General features: G+C 38.8%; 1 protein-coding gene across 2 annotated transcripts in view; it reads left to right on the plus strand.

Annotated features, from left to right (window-relative positions):
• Positions 1-22107, plus strand: part of slit3 (slit homolog 3 (Drosophila)) — a 615812-nt gene that overhangs the window by 327171 nt on the left and 266534 nt on the right. Inside the window, exon 8 of one of the 2 annotated variants that reach the window (XM_061976782.1) lies at positions 19203-19274. The exons of the other annotated variant lie outside the window; for it this stretch is intronic. Within the exon in view, the coding sequence (XP_061832766.1) occupies positions 19203-19274 (72 nt within the window). The remainder of the gene's footprint in view (positions 1-19202; positions 19275-22107) is intronic. 2 annotated transcript variants of the gene reach the window in all.

The following is a 22107-nucleotide window of genomic DNA, read 5'->3' on the forward strand; positions in this document are numbered from 1 at the left end:
AATAACTTTAAAAGTCTTATATAAGTGTTATAATGAAGGCAATACATGATGCAAGTATCTATATTAGCTATATTAGCCTACTATCAAAATGACTTTACACGTCTTATATAGGTGTTATAATGAAGGCAACACATGATGTAAGTGTCTATATTAGTTTTATTTGTCTACTATCAAAATGACCCTAAACATATTTTATAAGTGTTATAATGAAGGCAACACATGATGTAAGTGTCTATATTAGCTATATTAGCCTACTATCAAAATGACTTTACAAGTCTCATATAAGTGTTATAATGAAGACAACACATGATGTAAGTGTCTATATTAGCTAAAATAGCCTACTATTAAAATTACTTTAGACGTCTTATATAAGTGTTATGATGAAGACAGCACATGATGTACGTGTCTATATTAGCTAAAATAGCCTACTATCAAAATTACTTTAAACGTCTTATATAAGTGTTATGATGAAGACAGCACATGATGTACGTGTCTATATTAGCTAAAATAGCCTACTATCAAAATGACTTTAAAAGTCTTATGTATGTGTTATAATGGAGGCAACACATGATGTAAGTATCTATATTAGCCTACTATCAAAATGACTTTAAAAGTCTTATATAAGTGTTATGATGAAGGCAACACATCATGTAAGTATCTATATTAGCCTACTATCAAAATGACTTTAAGTCTTATACAAGTGTTATAATGGAGACACATGACGTGTCTATATTAGCTATATTAGCCTACTATCAAAATGACTTTAAAAGTCTTATACAAGTGTTATAATGAAGGCAACACATGACGTAAGTGTCTATATTAGCTATATTAGCCTACTATCAAAATTACTTTAAAAGTCTTATGTAAGTGTTATAATGAAGGCAATACATGATGTGTCTATATCAGCTATATTAGCCTACTATCAATATGACTTTAAAAGTCTTACATAAGTCTTATAATGAAGACAACACACGATGTAAGTGTCTATATTAGCTATACTAGCCTACTATCAAAATGACTTTACAAGCCGTATATAAGTGTTATAATGAAGGCAACACATGATGTAAGTGTCTATATTAGCTATATTAGCCTACTATCAAAATGACTTTAAAAGCCGTATATAAGTCTTATAATGAAGGCAACACATGATGTAAGTGTCTATATTAGCTATAATAGCCTACTATCAAAATTACTGTGTGTCGCAGGCTGAAGAAAATCTTTGTTGACAGAAATGTTGAAATTTAATATTCATTCTACACATTTTTACAACATTAGTAAACATTAGTAAATCAGAGGCTACTCAGAAGGTGAAATGACTGGAAATGACTGGCTTATAATGGCCAAAGGTATAGATGTGTGTGTCCAAGTTAAGGCTGTCTTCTTTTAATATATTTTTTTACAATCTTTGGCAAGCGAGGTAATGTTTGCTGTGGTCTGGAACAACATGGCACACAAACTATCTGAAATGTGTCATGAGACATGCAAAACTAAATTATATACAAAAAGGATAAAAGTAAAGGATATTAAATGAGCTCAAATATACCTACCTACACATTAGGCATAATGATGCAATATGTACATACAGCTAGCCTAAAAAGCATGTTAGCATCGATTAGCTTGCAGTCATGCAGTGACCAAACATGCCTGATTAGCACTCCAACAAGTCAATAACATCAACAAAGCACACCTTTGTGCATTCACGCACAGCATAAAATGTTTGGTGGACAAAATGAGACAAAGGAGTGGAAGATTTCACATGTAAAAAAATTTGTTGCATCACAGTCCACACTATGGTGAGTTCAAGAACCGCCAAAATGAGTAGGACAAAACGATATTCACCAAATACTCTCATCAGTGAAGCATGCACACAAACCTATCAAACAGTGGGTTTTCTAACAAGTGGGAAGGCAAGCGTTTAAGAAATAGGTCAGGCTTTCACATTCTCGACGGACCGAGAATCCAGCGTCGATGCTAAAATTTAGACACTTTTACTTTTCCCTAGTGGGAACATCAATTGTATTTGTCTCTAGCTTTAATGTTAGCGTTTGTTTGTGTCCAAGAATCTATTTGCATCCCACTTTTTAGGTGCACACTGTCATATTTGGATTTCTCCTTTTTATAGTCACCATGTCCTCTCTAGTGATCCTTTATAACCCGAGGGTACGCTTTGATTGAAACACTGTATGGAAAAAGTCCGAAAAAATTTAAAGTAGCAGTAGAGTATATGGAACTATTATCATATATATCTGATTTACAAAACCCAAAACCAGTGAAGTTGTCACGTTGTGTAAATGGTAAATAAAAACAGAATACAATGATTTGCAAATCCTTTTCAACTTATTTTCAATTGAATGGACTGCAAAGACAAGATATTTAATGTTCCAACTGAGAAAATTATTTTGTTTATTGCAAATAATCATTAACTTAGAATTTAATGGCAGCAATACATTGCAAAAAAGTTGTGACAGGGGCATTTTTACCATTGTGTTACATGGCCTTTCCTTTAAACAACACTCAGTAAACGTTTGGGAACTGAGGAGACACATTTTTTAAGCTTTTCAGGTGGAATTCTTTCCCATTCTTGCTTGATGTACAGCTTAAGTTGTTCAACAGTCCGGGGTTCTCCATTGTGGTATTTTAGGCTTCATAATGTGCCACACATTTTCAATGGGAGACAGGTCTGGACTACAGGCAGGCCAGTCTAGTACCCGCAGTCTTTTACTATGAAGCCACGCTGTTGTAACACATGACTTGGCATTGTCTTGATGAAATAAGCAGGGGCGTCCATAATAACGTTGCTTGGATGGCAACATATGTTGCTCCAAAACCTGTATGTACCTTTCAGCATTAATGGCGCCTTCACAGATGTGTAATTTACCCATGTCTTGGGCACTAATACACCCCCATACCATCACAGATGCTGGCTTTTCAACTTTGGGCCTAGAACAATCCGGATGGTTCTTTTCCTCTTTGGTCCGGAGGACACGACGTCCACAGTTTCCAAAAACAATTTGAAATGTGGACTCGTCAGACCACAAAACACTTTTCCACTTTGTATCAGTCCATCTTAGATGAGCTCAGGCCCAGCAAAGCTGACAGCGTTTCTGGGTGTTGTTGATAAATGGCTTTGGCTTTGCATAGTAGAGTTTTAACTTTCACTTACAGATGTAGCGACCAATTGTAGTTACTGACAGTGGTTTTCTGAAGTGTTCCTGAGCCCAAAATGTTTTTTCCTGACGCAGTAACAACCAAAATGATGGCCAGAATCAGCCAAGTTTAAAAAACGACATACAGGTAAATGTCTAAAATGCAGTGAAATGGTTAAAGCTCTGCGTGAAATTCCGTGCCGAAACACAAGGGGCAATGTTTTCCTGAACTACCACGGCACTCGTCGATTAGTTAACTCGCCAGTTTCCTTTGTTGCTCGTGAACAATTCATTGTTTTTGGATCTGTAACTAATTCTCGTGTTGCAACGCTCAATTTTGTACTGCAAATGTTGATCCCAAATCAAGGAAGAAAGCTGCATGTCCTCTGAATGGTGCGCACGAATGCAGGAAATAACATACTCAAAGACAACCAATCACGTTTTGATCGCCTAACAGTGGACAAACATAGTCCTTTTTTTCATTAATGGTGGTTGCAGGTGCATTCGTGGAGCAGCAATAATGTGTGTGTGTGTGCGTGTGTGTGTGTGTGTGTGTGTGTGTGTGTGTGTGTGGTGTGTGTGTGTGTGTTCTTGTATTTGTACCCTTCTTGAGACATCAACAAGGAAAAGTAGCTTTTTTTAAAAGTAGGTTTTAAAAGTGCTCCACCTCTGGTCAACATATGAAAAAACAAGTGTGTGTGAATTGCGCCCCCTTTGGCCAAAATTAATAATAATATTAAAAAATGTATGTAGAGACATACTGTAATAACTTGAAGTAAATAATGAAGATTAAAATCCAATTACAAACAAAAAATTCCCCAAAACATAAATTAACTAAAAGCAGTCTTTTTCTCACAATGTGTCGACTTTTTTCTAAAATTGGAAATTTCTCATATTCTTTCTGTTTCTGTAATATTGCTATATTTTCTTGTAAAATAATTACTTTTTTATGTAAAATAATTTCTTTTTAATGCAAAATGGTGACATTTGTCATATACATTTCTGACATTTATCAATATTGCCAATTTTTGTGTTGTTCTTGTAAAATAGTGACATTTTTGGAGTAAAATTATGACTTTTGTCATATTTTTGCCAAGCAAAATTCTGATTATTATTATAATTTTGCCAAAATTGTAAAGTTTCCTTATAAAATGGTGACTTTTGTCGATTAAAATCACGACTCTTTTCATAAAATTGCCAAAATGTTAAGCTTTTCTTGTAAAATTGCGACTGTTGTTGAGCAAACTTCCAACTTTTATCAAAATATTGCACAAATGTTCAGTTTTTCTTGAAAAATGTTGATTTGTGTTGAGTAAAATGACGACTTTTATTATAATACTGCCAAAATTATACATTTTTCTTGTGAAATTGTGACCTTTTTCTTGTGAAATTCCAACAAATTTTTCACAACAAGCTTTTTTATGTTTGCATAGTATGTACCCGGTATATATTATTAATGTTGTAAATACACTTCTTTATATCTAGAAAGGGTGGTCCTAAAGTGGTAGGCATTTTTCTCAGGTCAGAAGTGTGTGTGTGTGTTCTTGTATTTCTACCCTTCTTGAGACATCAACAAGTAACAGTACCTTCCATATGAGGAGGTGTGAACAAGTTAGGACATAAATTATGGTCCCAATACGGAAAACCATTGCATCTAATAGAGAATGTCTCATTAGCACCCCTGGTGGTGAAATCTATCAAAACGAGGGTGGTCCCAAAAAGGAGGAATTTTTCAAATTGACTGTGTGTCGGTTTTAAAAGTGTTCCCCCTCTGGTCAACATATGAAAACACAAGTGTGTGCAAACATTTGAAGTGCTCCCCCTCAGGTCAACATATGTAATAACTGTACCGAGGATGTCGTCGTGGCTTGTGCAGCCCTTTGAGACACTTGTGATTTAGGGCTATATAAATAAACATTGATTGATTGATTGATTGAATACCAAGTGTGTGTAAGAAATTGAAATGCGCCCCCTTTAGCCAAAATTAATAATAACAACAACAAAAAAAATATGTAGAGACATACTGTAATAACTTGAAGTAAATAATGAAGATTAAAACCCCTTTGGCCAAAATTAATAAAGAAAAAAAAAAAAAGGAAAAAAAAAATAAAAAAAAATAAAATATATATATATATATATGTATATGTATATATGTATATATATATGTACGTATATATATATGTAAATAGAGACATACTGTAATAACTTGAAGTAAATAATGAAGATTAAAAACCAATTACAAACAAACAATTCCCCCCAAAATAAATTAACTAAAAAGCAGTCTTTTTCTCACAATGTGTCGACTTTTTTCTAAAATTGGAAATTTCTCATATTCTTTCTGTTTCTGTAATATTGCAATATTTTATTGTAAAATGATCACTTTTTTATGTAAAATTATCACTTTTTAATGCAAAATGGTGACATTTGTCATATAAAATTCTGCCAATTTTTGTGTAAAATTACGACTTTTGTCATAGTTTTGCCAAGCAAAATTCCCATTATTATTATAATTTTGCCAAGATTTTAAAGTTTCCTTATAAAATTGTGACTTTTGTCGAGTAAAATTACGACTCTTTTCATAAATCTCTTAAGCTCGTTTAATGCAAATATAATGACAATAAAGTCCATTCTATTCTATACAATTGCCAAAATGTTAAGCTTTTCTTGTTGCGACTGTTATTGAGCAAACTTCCAACTTTCATCATAATATTGCACAAATGTTCAGTTTTTCTTGTCAAATTTTGACTTGCGTTGAGTAAAATGAGGACTTTTATTATAATACTGCCAACATTATAAGTTTTTCTTGTGAAACTGTGACCTTTTTCCTGTGAAATTCCAACTCATTTTTCACAACAAGCTTTTTTATATTTGCATAGTATGTATATATTATTAATGTTGTAAATACACTTCTTTATATATCTAGAAAGGGTGGTCTTAAAGAGGTAGGCATTATTCTCAGGTCTCAAGAAGGTAAGAAATACAAGAAGCGTGTGTGTGTGTGTGTGTGTGTGTGCGTGCGTGCGTGCGTGCGTGCGTGCGTGCGTGCGTGCGTGCGTGCGTGCGTGCGTGTGTGTGTGTGTGCGCCAGATGGTAGGACTGTATCAGTCTGCCAATGGGCTTCATCACAGACATGATTAAAGACACTAATTGTATGGAAAGAAATTACATTTTGGTACCCGAGTCTTGCCCTGTGACACACACACACACACACACACACACACACACACACACACACACACACACACACACACACACTGATAGCAATCATGTCACTGCTAATCACGGTGCTCGGTGAACAAAGCTGTCAGAGGAATTCAATCAGGATGAAAGTGTTCACCCTCAGCCAGGAGGATGCAGGACGAGGAGCGTGGCCTCCGACGCCAGCCCTCAACTTACATCTCCTTCCTCTCAGAAGATCTCAGATGTCTGAAGAGCTGTGATTCCACACGGCGGTCGAGTGATGTAACAAAAACGCTCGCTCGGAGAGGTTATTCCGCCGGTGATCTGATAAGACTTCGTTAGTGGTCCTCCTGAGGTCTCTGTGGGGGATCCTGGGCAAAAAGGAACATGAGAGGAGCGTGGCGCACGTAATGAAACCACACTGATGGACAAACCACCACGCCAAACTCGCACTCGTTAGAGCTGCAAAGGTGCTGTAGAGATGCAAGGAGAGGTGCAGGAACACGCTTTCCATCTCAAACAATCTGAAAGATTTGCATTTTATATCTTTTAGTGATTTAGAAGTAGCTGCAGATGGACTTTAGCCGCGAGCTAGCTAGCCATGTCTTAAAACACCTCTTCCTGAGGGCATTTTAGTGTTATAACTTCACCTTTATCTTTACTTTTTAAGCCAAAATGCGTCCGTTCTCCCTTTTCTGTCTACACACTGTGTCTGCTTGTAAGTACTTTGTGTGTGTGTGCTGCCGAACATGCTCCTCTGCTCGTAAACCAGCAATGACACAACAGTCATTTTCAGAGGCGTTATAGTACCCCTAGTAGGGGTGTATCCCTTTATGGAGGATGTCTGTGCGTGACTTAGTTTAACGTGGGGAGACTGGTGCACAGACAGTCACCACACGATCCTTGACAGATCGTGGCATGGAGTCCAAGACTAATGTCCACCCTTTTCTGCTGCAGCCATCTTCCGCCATCCCAGCCGTTGTGATTCTCCATAGGGTTAGCAGTCACCCTCCACCTGTTCCACCATTGAGGTCTTAGGTTGTAACAAACCCCGTTTCCATATGAGTTGGGAAATTGTGTTAGATGTAAATATAAACGGAATACAATGATTTGCAAATCCTTTTCAACCCATATTCAATTGAATGCACTACAAAGACAAGATATTTGATGTTCAAACTCATAAACTTTATTTATTTTTTGCAAATAATAATTAACTTGGAATTTCATGGCTGCAACACGTGCCAAAGTAGTTGGGAAAGGGCATGTTCACCACTGTGTTACATGGCCTTTCCTTTTAACAACACTCAATACACGTTTGGGAACTGAGGAGACACATTTTTGAAGCTTCTCAGGTGGAATTATTTCCCATTCTTGCTTGATGTACAGCTTAAGTTGTTCAACAGTCCGGGGGTCTCCGTTGTGGTATTTTAGTCTTCATAATGCGCCACACATTTTCAATGGGAGACAGGTCTGGACTTACAGGCAGGCCAGTCTAGTACCCGCACTCTTTTACTATGAAGCCACGTTGATGTAACACGGGGCTTGGCATTGTCTTGCTGAAATAAGCAGGGGCGTCCATGGTAACGTTGCTTGGATGGCAACATATGTTGCTCCAAAACCTGTATGTACCTTTCAGCATTATTGACGCCTTCACAGATGTGTAATTTACCCATGTCTTGGGCACTAAAACACCCCCATACCATCACAGATGCTGGCTTTTGAACTTTGCGCCTATAACAATCCGGATGGTTGTTTTCCTCTTTGGTCCGGAGGACACAACGTCCACAGTTTCCAAAAACAATTTGAAATGTGGACTCGTCAGATCACAGAACACTTTTCCACTTTGTATCAGTCCATCTTAGATGAGCTCAGGCCCAGCGAAGCCTACGGCGTTTCTGGGTGTTGTTGATAAACGGTTTTCGCCTTGCATAGGAGAGTTTTTACTTGCACTTACAGATGTAGCGACCAACTGTAGTTACTGACAGTGGGTTTCTGAAGTGTTCCCGGGCCCATGTGGTGATATCCTTTACACACTGATGTCGCTTGTTGATGCAGTACAGCCTGAGGGATCGAAGGTCACGGGCTTAGCTGCATACGTGCAGTGATTTCTCCAGATTCTCTGAACCCTTTGATGATATTACGGACCGTAGATGGTGAAATCCCTAAATTCCTTGAGAAAGGTTTTTCTTAAACTGTTCAACAATTTGGTCACACATTTGTTGACAAAGTGGTGACCCTCGCCCCATCCTTGTTTGTGAATGATTGAGCATTTCATGGAATCTACTTTTATACCCAATCATGGCACCCACCTGTTTCCAATTTGCCTGCACACCTGTGGGATGTTCCAAATAAGTGTTTGATGAGCATTCCTCAACTTTATCAGTATTTATTGCCACCTTTCCCAACTTCTTTGTCACGTGTAGCTGGCATTTTGCAAACAAAAAATGTTTATCAGTTTGAACATCAAATATGTTGTCTTTGTAGCATATTCAACTGAATATGGGTTGAAAATGATTTGCAAATCATTGTATTCCGTTTATATTTACATCTAACACAATTTCCCAACTCATATGGAAACGGGGTTTGTATTTCTCCATAACTGGGCCCACATGGATCTGGGGGTGCTTTCTTCCGCCATCGCAGCCGTTGAGGTCTTCACCGTATCCCTGGCTAGGGGGCAGTCAGGTACTAGGCCTTTGCCAAGGGCCACCTGGGGTAACAGTAGTAAAGGGGTTAACCTCCTAGTGCCCCAAGACCCCATAGAGCCACTGCCGGATGCACTTTAACATCATGCCCAGGACACATCGCGGTACTATGCTTATACCGGTATAATGTACAACCCTAATATATACACACATCAGAATCAGATTAGTTTTTATTGCCATTGTTTGAGATTGGTGTTCACAAACTAGGAATTTTACTTAGTGCAATCGTGCGACATAAAACACATATAACACAGAATAGAATAACATGAGCTGTAACTGAGCTATCAGATCTTGTTATTGTTCATGTGCCTGATGGCCGAGGGGAAAAAACTGTTCACACTGCAAAAACTGAAATCTAAGTAAGATTAAATATCTCAAATAAGGGTGGTATTTGCTTATTTTTTGTCTAAAAAGATCATTCTTCTCACTAAGCAGATTTTATGTTAGTGTTTTACTTGTTTTAAGGGTTTTGGTCCTAAATGATCTCAGTAAGATATTACAGCTTGTTGCTGAGATTTGATGACCTATATTGAGTAAAACATGCTTGAAACTAGAATATCAACTGTTGCAAAGCTGTGTCACCAACACTCAAGTATAAAACTACTTTTTTAAAGTAATCATTTCTTATTTCAAGCATGAACAAAAAAAACCATGATTTTGACACAATTGTGTGTCATAATTAAAACAGATGACAGCCAAATGGACTTTGCTGTTTTATTTCCAATGAAACTATAGAAAATACGTACTCATATAGTAGTACAGTTGGCACAGTACAGTAAACTGACAGTTAATATTTAAACATTTGACATTTCTAACAATTTTGAACAGAAATAGTTCATGCACATTCAGATGAATTCTTCAAAATTACAATTAAAAAATGTTTGGGCTGTATATAAGCGCACTAATTGACTGAAAGAGCACGCACTTGGCGTGATGATGTCATGTTATCGATGGAAAAATGCATTTTTAGACAATATGATTTGCCTGAGCGGCGAGGAGACCCCGAGAGTAACAAGCGGTTGCCTTGTTGTCTTTCCATTAAGAACAATAAATTCGTTTTTAGTATAAGTTTGCTGGTTTCAAGAAATGTAATGCCGAGCGCATATCATTATGTCAAGATAATGGCACTACCATTTACTTCATTTAAGAATATTTTTCAACATATTGAGCAAAAAGGTCTAATTTTTTTTCTACCAAGAAAAGTGCACTTGTTATTAGTGAGAATATAATTATTTTAAGGTATTTTTGGGTTCATTGAAGTTAGCTCATTTTACTTGTTTTGGAAAGATTTGACAAGCCAAATTTTCTTGTTCTACTGGCAGATAATTTTGCTTACCGTATTTTCCGCACTATAAGGCGCACCGGATTATTAGCCGCACCTTCAATGAATGGCATATTTCATAACTTTGTCCACCAATAAGCCGCCCCGGACTATAAGCCGCGCCTACGCTGCGCTAAAGGGAATGTCAAAAAAACAGTCAGATAGGTCAGTCAAACTTTAATAATATATTAAAAACCAGCGTTCTAACAACTCTGTCCCAAAATGTACGCAAATGTGCAATCACAAACATAGTAAAATTCAAAATAGTGCAGAGCAATAGCAACATAATGTTGCTCGAACGTTAATGTCACAACACACAAAATAAACTTAACGCTCACTTTCTGAAGTTATTCTTCATTCATAAATCCCTCGAATTTTTCTCCTTCGGTGTCCGAATTGAAAAGTTGGGCGAATGTCGTCCGGCGCTGCCTCTGTCTTAGTGAAGGTGTGTTCGCCTTCGGTCATCCATTGTTCCCACACAGTTAGCAGTCTAGCTTCGAATGCCCTGTTGACACCAATATCTAGCGGCTGGAGGTCTTTTGTCAATCCACCCGGAATGACGGCGAGTATTGAATTAAGCGCGTAAGCGTGTCTCTCAATGTGATGTTATGAGCTAGCAAATATAACAACTACACTACCCAGCATGCAACAATAGTGACGAGCATGCGCGGTAGCCCTGAGAAGCGTTGTTGTATGCTGGCAGTTAGAATGTGGTTATGAGCACGCTGTGAGTAAACGTTGAGAACTCAGTTAACACGCCTCGTCTGCATTATTTATAATTAGACAGACAACACACTTAATAGGAGCCATTTTGGGGTCTTTACATAAACACACAAATGGAAATGAAACGTCACATATCCCAGCATGCACCGCGTGCTTCTCTTCTTCCGGGGCGGGTGGTTGCTTACAGTAGAAGTTGAAGCGCTTCCTGTTCTATGGGGGCAGGTGCTTACCTTGGCGGTTGCTTGCGTAGAAGAAGAAGCGCTTCCTGTTCTACCGGGAAAAAAGATGGCGGCTGTTTACCGAAGTTGCGAGATCGAAACTTTATGAAAATGAATCGTAATATTAATCCATATATAAAGCGCACCGGGTTAAAAGCCGCACTGTCAGCTTTTGAGTAAATTTGTGGTTTTTAGGTGCGGCTAATGGTGCGGAAAATACGGTAGTTCAAATAAAATACCCCTAATTTTTGTATTTTTGTTTGTTTGTTTTTGAACACTGACTTTTTGCAGTGCAGGTGGCGGGAGGTGTGGGTCTGGATGGACCGTAGTCTCCTGCCTGAAGGGAGAGGGAAGAATAGTTTGTGTCCAGGGTGAGAAGAGTCAGCTGTGATCCGACCCACACGCCTCCTGGTCCTGGAGGAAAACATGTCCTGGAGGGCTGGGAGTTTGCAGCAAACTGCAAAAAGTCAGTGTTCAAAAACAAGAACAAAAATACAAAAATGAGGGGTATTTTATTTGAACTAAGCAAAATTATCTGCCAATAGAACAAGAAAAATCGGCTTGTCAAGACTTTCCAAAACAAGTAAAATGAGCTAACCTCAATGAACCCAAAAAGACCTTAAAATAAGTATATTCTCACTAATAACAAGTGCACTTTTCTTGGTAAAAAAAACAAAAATGAGACCTTTTTGCTCAATATGTTGCAAAATATTCTTAAATGAAGTAAATGCTAGTGCCATTATCTTGACATAATGATATGCGCCCGGCATTACATTTCTTGAAACCAGCAAACTTATACTAAAAACTAATTTATTGTTCTTAATGGAAAGGCAACAAGGCAACCGCTTGTTACTCTCGGGGTCTCCTAGCCGCTCAGGCAAATCATATTGTCTAAAAATGCATTTTTCCATGGATAACATGACATCATCACGCCAAGTGCGTGCACTTTCAGTCAATTAGTGCACATATATACAGCCCGGCCCCCGGCCAAAATGTTTTTAATTGTAATTTTGAAGAATTTATCTGAATGTGCATGAACTATTTCTGTTCAAAATTGTTAGAAATGTTAAATGTTTAAATATTAACTGTCAGTTTACTGTACTGTGCCAACTGTACTACTATATGAGTACGTATGTTCTATTGTTTCATTGAAAATAAAACAGCAAAGTCCATTTGGCTGTCATCTGTTTTAATTATGAGACACAATTGTGTTAAAATCATGATTTTTTTTTTCATGCTTGAAATAAGAAATGATTACTTTACAAAAGTAGTTTTATACTTGTGAGTGTTGATATTCTAGTTTCAAGCATGTTTTACTCAATATAGGTCATGAAATCTCAGCAACAAGCTGTAATATCTTACTGAGATCATTTAGTGCCATGTTGGTATTTTTTTTCCATAACTTGAGTTGATTTATTCTGGAAGACCTTGTTACAATGTTTCATGCATCCAGCGGGGCATCACAACAAAATTAGGCATAATCATGTGTTAATTCCACGACTGTATATATCGGTATCGGTTGATATCGGAATCGGTAATTAAGAGTTGGACATCGGATATCTGCAAAAAAGCCATTATTGGACATCTCATATGTATATATATATATATATACATACATATATATATATATAAATTTCGGTTGGGAACATCTCTGCGCTGCTGACCCGTCTCCGCTCGGGATGGTTTCCTGCTGACCCCACTGTGGACTGGACTCTTACTGTTATGCTGGATCCACTATGGACTGGACTCTCACAATATTATGTTAGACCCACTCGACATCCATTGCATTCGGTCTCCCTAGAGGGGGGGGGGTTACCCACATATGCGGTCCTCTCCAAGGTTTCTCATAGTCATTCACATCGACGTCCCACTGGGGTGAGTTTTTCCTTGCCCTTATGTGGGCTATACCGAGGATGTCGTTGTGGCTTGTGCAGCCCTTTGAGACACTTGTGATTTAGGGCTATACAAATAAACATTGATTGATTGATTGATTGATTGATATATATATATATATATATATATATATATATATATATATATATATATATATATATATATATATATAAACAATTTTAAATGTACTGTATGTCCATGTAGGTCCAGAGTGCTAACAGCCAACTGGCAAATATCATTGTGTGTGTGCACGCTACATGAAAAAATGCACTTTGCTGTAAATCAAAGAGTGTTTTATGCACCTAAGGAAAGTGGAGCGTGTATCTCAGTCACGGCCATTGGAAATCAAATGTAGTGAATTTTGGGGACTATGTTAAGCAGATGTTTGGCTGTACAGCAAACCTCCAACAAGGTTAGTCCAATCCTGCTGTTGGACAAAGAAAGCAGAAGAGCAACGATCCTGACAGTTATGGAAGATATATAGTTCATTGTTTGTAAATCATGCACTTCATTTAGAGGTGGAGCTGCATTTTACACTCAGTATAAATTACTAATGGGCTGAGGAAGCAGCAACAATTTACACCTACATGTTTCTTATGTTGCCTTATGCAGTGTTATGTTATGTTGTTATGCCGCACTGTAATGTTATGCGTTATGTCATTGTGGAAGTCCATCCCGACCCGTTCCACGGATATCACGTCACAGGAACCAGGCGTGCCGTTTAACAGTTTTATTTTTTCCATGCATATATCAAGCGCAATTTTTCATGTAGCTTTTCTCCAGTCTACTCTTCCTCTGCTGGTGTTAAAGACAACAGATGATTAGATTAACACGTGCCACCTGTGAAATCTAATCACCTGCCAGCTGTGTTTCGCCGTCCCGCACATGCCCCGCCCTCGACACCATTGCCAGTGGCGGTGACCTTTGCTCCTGCTGACACACTTCCCTCCACAGTCATGTTATGCTATTTTGCGTTATGTTATGTCATGTTATGTTATGTCTCATCATGTTATGTCACAATATGTTATGTCGCGTTAAGTTATACCCCGTTAAGTTAATGTACTGTAACCCAATCCAATCCACTTTATTTATATAGCACATTTAAACATCAAAATGTTTCCAAAGTGCTGCACAACAATATTAAACACAATTAAAACCAATATAAAATAAATAAGATTAAAAACTATTTTAAAGGGTAAGGTAAGGTTTCCCTCGTTATGTTATGCTCCGCTATGTTGCATTTTTTTATGTTGTTTTATGTTATGTCGCGTTATGTCATGCGGAAGTATGTTACGCCCTTTTGTGTTATGCACCGTCGTGTTATGCCACATCATGTTAGGCCGTGGTATGCTTTGTCGGGTTATGTTATGTCGCATTATGTTTTTCCACATTATGCCGCATCATGGTATGTCGCGTAATGCTATGTTGCGTCATGTTATCTCACATCATGCTATCTCGCGTCATGTTATCTCATATGCTATCTCGCATCATGCTATTTCGGGTAATGTTATGTCGGATCATGTTATGTCGCGTCATGTTATGTTGGATCACGTTATGTCACGCCATGTTATGTTGCGCCATGTTATGTTGCGCCATGTTATGTTGCACCGTGTTATGTTGCACCATGTTATGTTGCGCCATGTTATGTTGCACCATGTTATGTTGCACCATGTTATTTTGCGCCATGTTATGCCATGTTATGTTGCGCCATGCTATGTTGCGCCATGCTATGTTGCGGCATGTTATAATAATCATTAACTTATAATTTAATGGCAGCAACACATTGCAAAAAAGTTGTCGTAGGGGCATTTTTACCACTGTGTTACCTGACCTTTCCTTTTAACAACACTCAGAAACGTTTGGGAACTGAGGAGACCAATTTTTGAAGCTTTTCAGGTGGAATTCTTTCCCATTCTTGCTTGATGTACAGCTTAAGTTGTTCAACAGTCCGGGGTCATGTTATGTTGGATCATGTTATGTCACGTCATCTTATGTTGCGCCATGTTATGTTGCACCATGTTATGTTGCACCATGTTATGTTGCACCATGTTATGTTGTAAGGTTTCCCCCGTACAGCTTAAGTTCAACAGTCCGGGGTCATGTTATGTTGGATCATGTTATGTCACGTCATGTTATGTTGCGCCATGTTATGTTGCACCATGTTATGTTGCACCATGTTATGTTGCGCCATGTTATATTGCGCTATGTTATGCCACGTCATGTTATTTTGCGCCATGTTATTTTGCGCCATGTTATGTTGAGCCATGCTATGTTGAGCCATGCTATGTTGAGCCATGCTATGTTGCGCCATGTTATGCCACATCATGTTATGTCTCGTTACGTTGCGTCTGGTTATGTCATGCTATGTCGCGCCATGTTATGTCAAAGTTGGCACGTTGTTTAATTCGTAAATAAAAACAGAATACAATGATTTGCAAATCCTTTTCAACTTATATTCAATTGAATAGACTGCAAAGACAAGATATTTAATGTTCCAACTGAGAAACTTTATTTTTTTTTTGCAAATAATCATTAACTTAGAATTTAATGGCAGCAACACGTTGAAAAAAAGTTGGTACAGGGGCATTTTTACCACTGTGTTACATGGCCTTTCCTTTTAACAACACTCAGTAAACGTTTGGGAACTGAGGAGACTAATTTTTGAAGCTTTTCAGGTGGAATTCTTTCCCATTCTTGCTTGATGTACAACTTAAGTTGTTCAACAGTCCGGGGGTCTCTGTTGTGTTATTTTAGGCTTCATAATGCGCCACACATTTTCAATGGGAGACAGGTCTGGACTACAGGCAGGCCAGTCTAGTACCCACACTCTTTTACTATGAAGCCACACTGTTGTAACATGTAGCTTGGCATTGTCTTGCTGAAATAAGCAGGGGCGTCCATAAAAACATTGCTTGGATGGCAACATATGTTGCTCCAAAACCTGTATGTACCTTTCAGTATTAATGGTGCCTTCACAGATGTGTAAGTTACCCATGTCTTGGGCACTAATACACCCCCATACCATCACAGATGCTGGCTTTTCAACTTTGCGCCTATAACAGTCCGGATGGTTGTTTTCCTCTTTGGTCCGGAGGACACAACATCCACAGTTTCCAAAAACAATTTGAAATGTGGACTTGTCAGACCACAGAACACTTTTCCACTTTGCATCAGTCCATCTTAGATGAGCTCAAGCCCAGCGAAGCCGGCGACATTTCTGGGTGTTGTTGATAAATGTCTATCGCTTTGCATAGTAGAGTTTTAACTTGCGCTTACAGATGTAGCGACCAACTGTAGTTACGGACATTGGTTTTCTGAAGTGTTCCTGAGCCCATGCGTTGATATCCTTTACACACTGATGTCGCTTTTTGATGCAGTACCGCCTGAGGGATCCAATGTCACGGGCATTCAATGTTACGTGCAGTGATTTCTCCAGATTCTCTGAAACTTTTGATATTATTACGGACCGTAGATGGGGAAATCCCTACATTTCTTGCAATAGCTGGTTGAGAAATGTTGTTCTTAAACTGTTTAACAATTTGCTCACACATATGTTGACAAAGTGGTAACCCTCGCCCCATCCTTGTTTGTGAATGGCTGAGCATTTCATGGAAGCTGCTTTTATACCCAATCATGGCACCCACCTGTTCCCAATTAGCCTGTTCACCTGTGGGATGTTCCAAATAAGTGTTTGATGAGCATTCCTCAACTTTATCAGTCTTTTTTTGATACATGTTGCAGGCATCAAATTCCAAATGAGCTAAAATTTGAAAAAAAAAAAAAAATCCAGTTGGAATGTTAAATATCTTGTCTTTGCAGTCTATTCAATTGAATATAAGTTGAAAAGGATTAGCAAATCATTGTATTCTGTTTTTATTTACCATTTACACAACGTGACAACTTCACTGGTTTTGGGGTTTGTATATCGGCTATTAAAGATCCCAAGAGTCAGCTTTTAGAGGTCTGTGTTGGTTTGCTTTGTTTGTTTTCGACATGACGTGACTATCAGTGGTACTTTAACTTGAACTTTAATCTACTTGTTCATTTACTGTTAATATCTGCTTACTTCCTCTTTTAACATGTTCTATCTACACTTCTGTTAAAATGTAATAATCACTTATTCTTCTGTTGTTTGGTTACTTTGCATTAGTTTTGGATGATACCACCCATTTGGGTATGAATGCGATACCAAGTAGTTACAGGATCATACATTGGTCATATTCCAAGTCCTTGTCCTTGTGTTATCGATTTGTTTTGGACTCCTTTTAGTTCCTGGTTATGCACTTCCTGAGTTTAGTCACCATGGTTACTTAGGATTTTCACCTGCCTTTTCGCGCACCTGTTGCTCATCAGAGACTACTATTTAAGCCTGTCATTTTCAGCTGGTCGTCCTGGCGACATTGCTTCTGTTTCCCTTGTTACCTCTGAAATCCATGCCATAGTTCCCCGCTTTCCAAGTAAGTTTTTGTTTCTTGTCCATAATTTTGCCCTTGTGGTAGTTTTGTTTCTCAGCCAAGTTTATCTCCGCTTTGAGCGCGCCTTTTGTTTGTACCCCTTTTGTAGTTTAGTGTTCAAATAAATAATGTCCTTACCTTCACACCATGTCCGATCCAACTTTTCCTTCATCTCGGGAAAACAAACCCCCCAAAGTCCGCGCCATGACAGTCCTCATGTGTCCGGGGACATATTTCCTGACTTTATAAACATAATATAAATTTTTTTAAACGAAAAAGATGTCATGATGCCAAGAAATATCGCTGTAGTCATAGTAGTATCGACTAGATACACTTCTGTACTTGTGGATGTCAGTTTTAGATCCACCAATGGCGTTTTGTTTACATTTTGACACCTGTGAGCTACGGTGTGTAGTGAAGCATGTTTAGCTAGTCCTCGTCCTGCAGTGATACTTGCAAGAAATGTACTTTATTTGTCGCCATGGAGACACGGATTAGTGATTTATACACGGGCGTTTCAGTGTTATAACTTCACCTTTATCGTTAGTTTTTAAGCCCAATTGCACCCGTTCTCCCTTTTCTGTCTCGACCCTGTGTCTGCTTGTAAGTACTCTGTGTGTGTGCGCCGCCGAACATGTTTTTCCCAAACAAGATTTGGTCCAGAGGAAAAGTGAAGGCATTCCGCGGGGGAACAGTTTGCGGGGTTGTTGGGTTCATGGACGAAGCGATGCAAATTAAAGTAAAAGCCAAGGATGGATGAGTGAGGTGCACAAGGTGGGGGCGTCCACCAGTGGGGCGTGGGCCAGGCTGGGGGGGGGGGGGGGTGGCGGTTGCTGCTGCTGTTTTTTTGTGGCGAGTGGAAGGAAGTCGTGACTGCGGGTTTGATTTACGGCGGCTTTGCTTTTAATGAAATTGTTTCAGTGACAGAGCCGGTAAAAGGCCCCTAATGGATTGGCCGGCCTAATGTAATGAAATTACTCCCTCGCTCGCTCGGCGCGGGAAGAAAGGAAGAATAAAAGATGACATTGGGAGGAGGAGGAGGAGGAAAAGGCAATTAATATTTACAGAAGAGACAAGAAGGGGGAAGAAGGCTGGGCTTGGCTCTCTCTCTCTCTCTCTCTCGCTCTCTCTCTCTCGCTCTCGCCCTCCTCCTTTCCCTCTCTCGCCCGCTCTCTCACCGGCCAGTGTGGCGGCGGCGAGCTAGCAGGTGATAGGCTGACGCCACGCTGGCCGCTCCGCCACTTCCACGCTCCTGCAGCTCGCCGCCTTTTTCCTCTCCTCCTCCTCCTCCTCGGGTGCAGCTCGCACATCACAGCGCAGAGGTGAGAGTGTCCATTTACGTACGTGTGTGTGTGTGTGTGTGTGTGTGTGTGTATACTTTTAACTCACTCCTCAGGGCATCACATCCCCGCCTACTCCTGACACACACACTCATCACGCCTTTTTTTGCTTAGTCTCTCCTCCTCCCTCTCCTTGACTCCCTCTCATCTGTGTGTGTGTGTGTGTGTGTGTGTGTGTGTGTGTGTGTGTGTGTGTGTGTGTGTGTGTGTGTGTGTGTGTAGGCAGCTGGACAGCAACCACATCAGCTGCATTGAAGATGGAGCTTTCCGGGCACTGCGCGATCTGGAGATTCTGTAAGTGGAAAAAAAAAAAAAAAAAATCCTCTCCCTCCTGCATGTCTAACAGGTCCTTTTTCGAGTTGGGCAAAGTGTGTTGTTTTTGTGCTCTCTGTGCGTAAATGTGCGTCACGTTCGCAGATGTGTGCGTCCTTGATGAGTGCACCGCTACACACGTAGTGAATGCTGCAAAAGTGTGAAAACGCCTGCATTTTTGCATCTTATAAATGCTTTAATTGAACTTTTTCCACCAAGTACCACCTTTGCTAAGGGCCACAATAATGACCACATTAAAATGCAGTAGCGTAGTAGGTATAAGTATTCATAAAAAAAGGCATAATATGATATGTGACATTACACACATTTTGAACAGTAACACCGTGTTTGATTATAGGAAAATGAAACCAATGTCGCACGCATTAAGTTGTGTTTTTGTGCTCTTTGTGCGTAAATGTGCGTCATGTTAGCAGATGTGTGCGTCCTTGATGAGTGCACCGCTACACACGTAGTGAATGCTGCAAAAGTGTGAAAATGCTCGTATTTTTGCATCTTATGAATGCTTTAATTGAACTTTTTTTCCACCAAGTACCACCTTTGCTAAGTGCCACCGTAATGACCACATTAAAATGCAGTAGCGTAGTAGGTATAAGTATTCATAAATACATTTAAAAAAAGGCATAATATTAATATGTAACATTACACACAGTTTGAACAGTAACACCGTGTTTGATTATAGGAAAATAAAACCAATGTCGCACGCATTAAGTTGTGTTTTTGTGCGTAAATGTGCGTCGTGTTAGCAGATGTGTTCGTCCCTGATCAGTGCACTGCTACACACGTAGCAAATGCTGCAAAAGTGTGAAAACGCTCGTATTTTTGCATCTTATAAATGCTTTAATTGAACTTTTTTCCACCGAGTACCACTTCAGTGCCAACATAATGACCACATTAAAATGCAGTAGCGTAGTAGGTATAAGTAATCATAAAAAAGGCATAATATTATGTGACATTAAACACATTTTGAACAGTAACACCGTGTTTGATTATAGAAAAATGAAACCAATGTCGCACGCATTAAGTTGTGTTTTTGTGCGTAAATGTGCGTCATGTTAGCAGATGTGTGCATCCTTGATGAGTGCACTGCTACACACGTAGTGAATGCTGCAATAGTGAGAAAACACTCGTAGTTTTGCATCTTATAAATGCTTTAATTGGACTTTTTTTTCACTAAGTGCCACCATAATGACCACATTAAAATGCAGTAGCGTAGTAGGTATAAGTATTCATAAATATATTAAAAAAAAGGCATAATATTGATATGTGACATTGCACACAGTTTGAACAGTAACACCGTGTTTGATTATAGGAAAATAAAACACTGTACTTTCATCAAGTGATTTGTTTTTCTTTTCTCGCGGTCTGGAGCCCGTTTGATACATTTTAAGGTGAGACTGCCGCATTAAGTTGTTTTTGTGCGTAAATGTGCGTCACGTTAGCAGATGTGTGCGTCCTTGATGAGTGCACTGCTACACACGTAGTGAATGCTGCAAAAGTGAGAAAACACTCGTAGTTTTGCATCTTATAAATGCTTTAATTGGACTTTTTTTTCCACCAAGTGCCACCTTTGTTAAGTGCCACCATTATGACCACATTAAAATGCAGTAGCGTAGTAGGTATAAGTATTCATAAATATTAAAAAAAAAAGGCATAATATTGATATGTAACATTACACACAGTTTGAACAGTAACACTGTGTTTGATTATAGGAAAATAAAACACTGTACTTTCATCAAGTGATTTGTTTTTCTTTTCTCGCGGTCTGTAGCCCGTTTGATACATTTTAAGGTGAGACTGCCGCATTAAGTTGTTTTTGTGCGTAAATGTGCGTCACGTTAGCAGATGTGTGCGTCCTTGATGAGTGCACTGCTACACACGTAGTGAATGCTGCAAAAGTGTGAAAACGCTCGTATTTTTGCATCTTATAAATGCTTTAATTGAACTTTTTTTCCACCAAGTACCACCTTTGCTAAGTGCCACCGTAATGACCACATTAAAATGCAGTAGCGTAGTAGGTATAAGTATTCATGAATTTAAAAAAATAAGGCATACTATTGATATGACACTTAGTTTGAACAATAACACCGTGTTTGATTATAGGAAAATAAAACCAATGTCGCACGTATTAAGTTGTGTTTTTGTGCGTAAATGTGCGTCGTGTTCGCAGATGTGTGCGTCCTTGAGTGCACCGCTACACACGTAGTGAATGCTGCAAAAGTGTGAAAACGTCCGTATTTTTGCATCTTATGAATGCTTTAATTGAACTTTTTTTCACCAAGTGCCACCTTTGCTAAGTACCAACATAATGACCACATTAAAATGCAGTAGCGTAGTAGATAGAAGTATTCATTAAAAAAAGGCATTAATATTAATATGTAACATTACACACAGTTTGAACAGTAACACCGTGTTTGATTATAGGAAAATGAAACCAATGTCGCACGCATTAAGTTGTGTTTTTGTGCGTAAATGTGCGTCATGTTAGCAGATGTGTGCGTCCTTGATCAGTGCACACGTAGCGAATGCTGCAAAAGTGAGAAAACACTCGTAGTTTTGCATCTTATAAATGCTTTAATTGGACTTTTTTTCCACCAAGTACCACCTTTGCTAAGTGCCACCATATTGACCACATTAAAATGCAGTAGCGTAGTAGGTATACGTATTCATAAATATTAAAAAAAAAAGGCATAATATTGATATAAATGATAAATGGGTTGTACTTGTATAGCGCTTTTCTACCTTCAAGGTACTCAAAGCGCTTTGACACTACTTCCACATTTACCCATTCACACAC

This window comes from Nerophis lumbriciformis, linkage group LG16, assembly GCF_033978685.3.
Source record: "Nerophis lumbriciformis linkage group LG16, RoL_Nlum_v2.1, whole genome shotgun sequence".
NCBI classification, from domain to species: domain Eukaryota; kingdom Metazoa; phylum Chordata; class Actinopteri; order Syngnathiformes; family Syngnathidae; genus Nerophis; species Nerophis lumbriciformis.